Source organism: Chondrus crispus, genomic scaffold (assembly GCF_000350225.1).
Source record: "Chondrus crispus Stackhouse genomic scaffold, scaffold_35, whole genome shotgun sequence".
Taxonomy (NCBI): Eukaryota; Rhodophyta; class Florideophyceae; order Gigartinales; family Gigartinaceae; genus Chondrus; species Chondrus crispus.
The window spans coordinates 1-7,235 of record NW_005179258.1 but is presented as its reverse complement, the minus strand read 5'-3'; the positions used below and the strand labels follow the sequence as shown (position 1 = coordinate 7,235).

The window sequence follows — 7,235 nt, the reverse complement described above, 5'->3', positions numbered from 1 at the left end:
GCGATGCTTTCCGTCCACACCGTCCTCCTCCTGGCCCTCCTCGCTCTCTTCGCGCCCTCCCGCGCCGCCTTACGCCCGATCTCACACGACTGCACAGCGCATACCCCCATCTTCACGCTCCCCAACCCCTCCGACGACGCCAACTGCCTGCCTCTGCTGCGCAACCCACCCGCCACAAATCCCGACCGCTTCGCCCCTTGCCTCACCCAGACCTGTTACCTCTTCATCCAGGAAGCCCCCTTCATCATCCTGCCACCCACAATGATGGGGCGACAGACTGCCGAAAACCTCGACCAATTCCAAACCCCATTCCCCTGCGGACAGCCTGAAACCCTCCACCCGCAGCTGCGAGGCATCGCATTCGAGCTGCACCACCTCACCTCCTCCAAGGACTCGCTCTGCGTATGGGCGGGGCCCATCGCCAACTGCACTTTCAACGCCCTAGTCGACTTTATCGACGTCATGGCCAAACAGAAGCCGCCCTATCACTTCGCCATCACCGGCCTGCTCCTCGAGACCCAGCAGCGCCACTGCAATCACCACCCGTCCGCCCCTTTCGTCGACAACAACATGGTCATTGTCGGCCGCTCCGCAGACGAGCACTCCGAGTCCAAGGGGCCGCTCTACACCCTCGTCCGCCCGTTCCGCTGGTCCACGTGGGGCATCTTCGCCGGCAGCGCTGTCATCTTCTTGCTCGCCTGCTTCTACATCGCCCTGCGCTTCCACGTCCTACCCGGCCGCTCGGTCGTCAGCGCCTTCTACATTCTCGCAGGTGAGCGCGAGCACGCTATGGCAACCGAACGGGTGTGGGCTAAGGTCGTCCGAAAAAAGAACGCCAGGCGTCGCGGGAGGTGGCGCAACTCCCCGCCTTCGCGCCTGAGATCGTCGACCACGGCGACACCAGTACCGCAATCGGAAAGGGAACCTCTCATGCGCTCGTCCGTGATCGCGACCAAGTATGGGCTCGCCTTGACACTGTTCACCGCGTCGTTGGTTGCTCTGGGGGCAATCTTCGCCCTGTTCTACGAGGTGGCCGTGGTCAACTTTTTGTTTCAGCAGCGTACCATGGAGCTCGACAAGAGGGTCAGGAGCTTGTCGAGCGAAGAGCTGAAAAGTTACTCGGTGCTCAAGAATTCAGCCTTGGAAGACGTCTGGGAAGATACAGGTTTGTTTCGTCTCGGTGACTTTTTGTCTTTCTCGCGCAAGTTGCAAATACCTTTGCCCTTGACGTGTGGTTGCAGTCTTGTGTGACTAACCAAAATCCGGAATGTTTGTGTGTACCTTATGTGGTATTTGTTGCGTTGACTTGGGGCCTTTCTGCGGTTTTCTCACGGTCCTCCTCGGGGTACGACAATTCTACTACTAGTCAATCCCGATCGCTCGAAGTATGAAGAGATCCCCTGGAAGCGGTGCGCAGACGGTGTCGAATGCATCGACTGGGTCGCAAAATACGGTTATTCAGTTGATTACGATGTCACCTTTGACATTCTCGCCAAATATCTTCTCGGGAACAATCCCGAATACAGTGAGTTACCTGCTCTTGTTTCACAATTCTTCTCCGTAAGCCTTATTTTCTGCAGCACTGACGCTTTGGAGCTAACGTTAACCCTTCTCTGTTGATCCGTCTTTCCGCGCACGGCACTGCAACCAAATGACAAAAGGGGGCCTCACTCTTTTTCGCACGAAGGATGTCTTGTATCAGTTCAGCGCCGGCTGGCTCTACAGCACAGCCGTCAACTCCGATTTCCGCAAAAAAGTCGATGGTCAGCTTGTCGGTCTTCGGAGGAGCGGAGAGGTACGCGCTTTTGCCAATGCCCATTGCGCATACCCGCGAAGGATACACAAGTCCATACTAACGTTATAAGACTGTCTTTGGCTTTTCTTATGTCACAGATCCAGAAAATTATCGACGACGCGACCGGGAACTTTGTGCCAGAGCAAAGCCAAACTCCAAGCATCGGCCCCCTCATCGTCGTGATCCCGCTTGGGATATTCGTGTTGCCACCGCTCATCGCGTCGATATTGGTGGCCACGTGTTGGCCTTCCCACAATGAGGAGAGCCAGGTCGAACGACATCGGGACGCAGCGGAAGAGCAAGCGATCGACATTGATGATAGCAAGGGCGCCGTAGCAGAACATGATAGTGATGAGAGCTCCAACAACGGACCCGTGGGGGACGGTGAAGTTTGAACTTGTTTTGCGATTAGGGGTTTGTCACAGATGCTGGCAGTCCATCCCACACGACTCCCAGTGCCAACTGTGCCTTGTAAAATTTTCGTACTCGAGTTTGCTCCTGCTTTGTTTGTAAAGGGTAGTTGGGCACGGCGTGGCTGGAAGAGTCACATTCTTGCATCCTCTTGTTCTTGTTGGTACTTAACAGTGTCGTAGTTGCAGTGCCAACAAGCCCGAGAGGTATGGTGTAAATGGTCTCAAGGGCGGGGTGTACTCGAAACTAAAGTACTGTAGGCAGTTGGATGTTCCGTCTCGCGAAGATGTCGGACGGCGGTACAGCAGCGGAGCAGGTGGGTGTTGCTTGGTTGCTTGTTATTCCGAGGAAGAGCGACCTGCGGACAAGGGTTCGTAGGTTGGGAAGGAAACGCCAACTTCCTGCGACCTTTACAACGCCAGCGGTATCGGCGACAGGCGGATGTATGGACGATGACGACAGCTGGCCACTGAATGGTGTTCGATCCTTGGTTTAGTGCTAAACCTGTTGCTAGCAACACGTTGTACAAAAGGACAACGTGTTGGTATGTAGTCAAGTACAACACTGCAAGACGCTATCATGTCCCACCCAAATGTAATTCTTTAGAGCATCACCACCGGTAGGTGATCAAATGACCAAACAAGAACACTTGGCACTTTTTTTCTAGAACTCAATTGGCTGGTGGGAATTTGGTGATTTGCTTCTTTGGTTATTTGATATTTCAAAAAGGACGGCCCCACCGGTCAGAACCAAATACTGTGTAGTACGCTCTTACTGACCCTCGTACTCACCCGTGTCCCCTCATACGAGGAGTCGCAGTGACGAACTCTGAAGACGTTAACGGAACCGAAGCTGAACGTGTTGGGGTCCCATAGATGGGAGGATCCAGGGAAGAGGGGGGTAGCGAGCCTGAAAAGGGGGAACTCATTTTGTTATCACCGAGCTTGCGCTTGATGACCAACAGGGGGGATGCTCTCAGAGATGCCTTCACCGACCAGTGCGGAGCATCCCTACCGGAAAACAATAAAATCCGTGCTGGTCTTGTGGCATTTGAAGAGGAGAGATGGCGGGAGACTGCCGCTTGTTTTGCCACAAAACCCCTTCGTCATGTTTTTTGGAGGGAAGTCTTTTTGTCTGACCAGTGAGCCTTGGACAACTGGATTGTCTAGGGTACCAAATTACGGAGAAGAGGAACTTAATTCTTGATATTTGGTTCCGATATTTGCCTCGGAACCAAAAATTTGCTGATTTGGTCGGACCGGTGGGGATGACAATCGACACCAAATCATCAAATTTTGGTTATTTGGTTATTTGCTTCTACCGGTGGTGATGCTCTTAGAGCATCTCCACCGGCGGAGCCTAAATCCTAAAATCGCCTGCCACATGTTGTACGTTTACTGGTCAGCCTAAATTCAATTTTTTGGGGCGATTCCCAAACGTTTTCTGCTCCACCGGTGATTGCTCATTTAGGAACACGCGATGCTTGCATCGCCAGAATAGTACCAACACGTGTGGTACACCTCACACGTGTTGTTGTGTCAAACAATCCAAAGAGAGAGGTCGGTATTTCTGATCGCGCTACCGCAGTGCAATTTCAGCTCCGCGTTGAAGCTAGACTCAAATGTCGTCGTCGGGGAGTGAGGAGGAAGTCTTTATCGCCAAGGCAGTCGCGGCGTCTGCAGCAATCGCTAATCAACTTCTCGCACGATCGCAGGAACGAAAACATGGAGGATCCCTGCCCGGAAAAGCTCCAAACAGAAATGAGCTTCGACACCGCATAGCAGTTCAAATCGACCGAAAATACTTTTGTAGATTCACACAAGGCGTGCCTTTCTTTTCAGATGCGGAATTTGAACGCCGCTTTAAAATGTCACGAGCCGTGTACAAAGAAGTTAGAGATGCGGTCTTGCAAGCAGACGACTACTTCGTTCAAAGCCGAGATGCCACTGGCAGGTTGGGAGCTACCTCAGACCAAAAGATCATGTCAGCGCTTCGACAGCTTACGTGTGGAATATCTGCAGACGCTGTGACTGAAATAGTCGGGCTAATGGAGTCCAACGACGCTGTATGCCTTAAGCGTTTCTGCGAGGCTATAGTTGATACATATGACGCAGAATGGTTGCCGTCACCGGATGAGCATGAGATTCAGGAGATTGAGGCTGCTTACAAGACACTGGGATTCCCAGAATGTATTGGCTGTCTCGACTGTGCCTCCTGGGAATGGGACAAGTTGTGGTACAACGACCGATCCGCGGTCGGTGTACAGTAGGAGCGGCCGCGCGCAGCGAGCACGGGGCACCGTGGCCCACGTGTAATACGTATGATTACCGAACGGGCGCAGCAAGTGACAGGTGTACGCTTGGGTACACGTGTAGTGTAAGGAACCGTGTGGGGATAATGCGCGCGCAGTGTAATGCAAGCGCGTAGTGTCAGGATCCGTGCGGTAGTGTAATGACGGCGCTAGATTTTCAATCGCGTACAGTACCTGGTCCACAGTAAGTGACAGGTACTGTATTGGACAGGTGTCCCGGGCGTCCCTCTGAGGGGTTAAGACCCGGACACCGTCCTCGCAGTAAACACGGGGGGCAGACTTGCCCCCCTCCCTTTCGCGCCTACGTACTGCCGTTTCGGTATTCTCTCGCGCGTTGGCTTCTAACCCGTTACCGGTCGTCTCCGATCTAGCACCTCGGGACGACTGCGCGTAACCGGCCAGTGTGCCACTCCCTTTTCGCAAGTCCGACCGTTCGGTAACTGCGCGCCGCGCGTCTCGCGTCGCGAGCTCCCTCGGCTCATCCTCCGAGCCTCTCGCCCGCTAGGGTTTGAGGAGAGTTGTACCACATTTTGGTACTCTTGTGGAGGGCTATAACTCTCGAGGTAGAGCCGCGCGCCTTGACGCCCGCTCTGCGCAGAACGTTACGGACGGAAAAGGTTGAGAAATCACCGCGTCGATCGCGAAGCGTATTCGACGATGAACCGACCGGATCAAGGGGAAGACTCCGCCTCCGGGCGTCTGAGCACCCGCAGTGGCAGTGGCGCACCGCGCCCCGGGTGGAGAACCCGGAAGCCCTGCTGCGACCGCCACCGCGACCGGGCCGCACGCGAGCGTCCGCATCGGATGTTACGCCGGCCGTGTCGGCAGGCACCGAGAATCGCGTCCAATGGATGGTCGACGCGATTCAGCCGCGCATCCAGGCCTGGGTCGAGGAGTTCCTCGCTACGGAACTCCCCCAGGTAGCGCGCGTATGCCTCGACCGAACGGTGCCCGCGCTCGTGGACGCGCACGTACGCAGCGCGATACCACCGCTTTTGGACGAACTTCTACCCGCTCAAGTCCAATGCGAGGTGGTGACCGCGCTCACCACTGTGGATGAAGAATCCCCGTCCGGTACGGCTCTAAAGGGAGCCATCAGCTCCGCCGTGGCCAATCGTCTGGCCACGACCTTCGCCGGAGCAGGAGTCGACGCACGCGAGCAGCGCGACTCGACCGCTCCGGATTCTACGCTAACGCACGCTGAACCGATCGGCGCCGCACCCGGGATCGGTACAATGGCCCCTCACCCGGAGGGTAAGACCATTTACCTCCCACCAATTTATGGTGCTACAGGAGGGCCCACAGAAAATGGCCCTCCCGTACTCGCCGATACGGCTGGCCCCCGCGGGACAGAAAACCGCCTGGGGCGCTTCGCGACAGAAAAGCGACAGCCGTATCGGTCGAGCAGAAGAAGCGCACCCGGCGCTCAAGGTTACACCTCGGAGGGTACAGGAAACCCCTCCGAGGAAGAAGACACAAGACGTCGCCACAGGGCGACGCGCAAGAACCGCGACGGACGCTACGCGCGATACCGCGATGCCGGGGGGGTCGGTTACCCCTCCGATGATAACCGCGACGGACGCTACACGCGATACCGCGATGCCGGAGGAGGTGGATACCCCTCCGATGACGAGGACACCAAGTCGGACGGATCGCCCAGAAGCGACCGCAGAGGCCGCAATGCGCGCGACCGACGTCGGTTCCGGCGAGAAGACTCCGATCTGGAGGGCTACAGTAGCCCCGGCGGAGAAGGAGACCGCCATCGCAGGGGCAGAGACCGCCGGTCTGCCCCGAGGCGGGATCCGAAACGGTTGCCGGTGATCAGGCCGCTGAACGACCTGTTCACCAAGGCCGTCGACTACCGCACGTATAGGCTGGAAAATCGCAGCGCGCGCTACGACGCGAGTACCGCGCGGCGAGTTAAGCGATATCGGAAGAAGTTGGACGTCCAGCTGAAAACCCACACATTCGGTGGTCAAGATCCAATCGCGGTGCTAGGATTCCTCGCGCGCTTCAAGATGGCCTGCGACCACAATGGGGTCAGCGAAGGCGCGGCCGTATGGTGTTTCCAGTTCTATTTGACTGGGCAGGCTCACGCCTTGCTCCAGTCCAGGCTACACGGGAACACCATGGCGGTCGATGCGGAGCAGCGCGATATGCTCGAAACCTACGCGGAAGTTATTAACTTTTTATTGCGCACGTACGCGACCGACGAAGTTATTTCCGAAGCGGTCGGTGATGTCACCTCCTTCCGTCAGAGCTCTAATATGACGGAGGAGGTGTACAGTAACCAGTTGTGGGACAAGGCGTTGCGCTGCGGAACCGTATTTTCGGACAGGCGCCTGAAGTCCCTTTTTGTTGAGGGACTTCTGCCAGCGACGTGCGCGCAGGTGCGGAATTATCTCGCGACGCATCCGGGCGTGGACTACCAAGCGGTGGCACGCTACGCGCAAGCGATAGGCGAGACGCACCGCTCGGCTCGAAGACAGGCGACCTCCTTCGCGTCGCCTCAAGCACCGTCCGACTCGGTGAGAAGATTCACGCGCAACGCGCGGACAAGGCCCGTGCTGTCGGTCGAGTCCCTGTCTGAACTCCCGACAGCACGCGGAACCGAAACGGAGGAGATACTGGCGGTGACGGACCAGTCGGCGACGCCGAGCTCGCTTAGCTCGCCGCCGACTAGCTACCATCCGTCACCTGCCTCGTCCCCGGCGGGCG

General features: G+C 56.7%; 2 protein-coding genes; one reads left to right on the top strand and one right to left on the bottom strand.

The window, feature by feature from the left end:
- Positions 1-1,387: 1,387 nt before the first annotated feature.
- Positions 1,388-2,110, top strand: CHC_T00006090001 (hypothetical protein). XM_005718078.1 is given in 4 exon segments: positions 1,388-1,525; positions 1,662-1,795; positions 1,894-1,978; positions 1,979-2,110. The coding sequence occupies 3 exon segments, from the start codon at positions 1,388-1,390 to the stop codon at positions 1,976-1,978; spliced, it is 357 nt and encodes a 118-aa protein (XP_005718135.1). The 3' UTR covers positions 1,979-2,110.
- Positions 2,111-2,203: 93 nt separating this feature from the next.
- On the bottom strand, positions 2,204-2,353 carry CHC_T00006089001 (hypothetical protein). Its single transcript, XM_005718077.1, has one exon. It carries the CDS (start codon positions 2,351-2,353, stop codon positions 2,204-2,206), a length of 150 nt encoding a protein of 49 aa, XP_005718134.1.
- Positions 2,354-7,235: the final 4,882 nt, after the last annotated feature.

Bases quoted from the DNA above. Each gene is read 5' to 3' on its own strand.
- CHC_T00006090001 (XM_005718078.1), top strand. From the start codon at position 1,388: ATGAAGAGATCCCCTGGAAGCGGTGCGCAGACGGTGTCGAATGCATCG. The intron at 1,526-1,661 runs GTGAGTTACCTG...AAATGACAAAAG, and splicing joins CGGGAACAATCCCGAATACA to GGGGCCTCACTCTTTTTCGC. The intron at 1,796-1,893 runs GTACGCGCTTTT...CTTATGTCACAG, and splicing joins GTCTTCGGAGGAGCGGAGAG to ATCCAGAAAATTATCGACGA.
- CHC_T00006089001 (XM_005718077.1), bottom strand. From the start codon at position 2,353: ATGCAAGAATGTGACTCTTCCAGCCACGCCGTGCCCAACTACCCTTTA.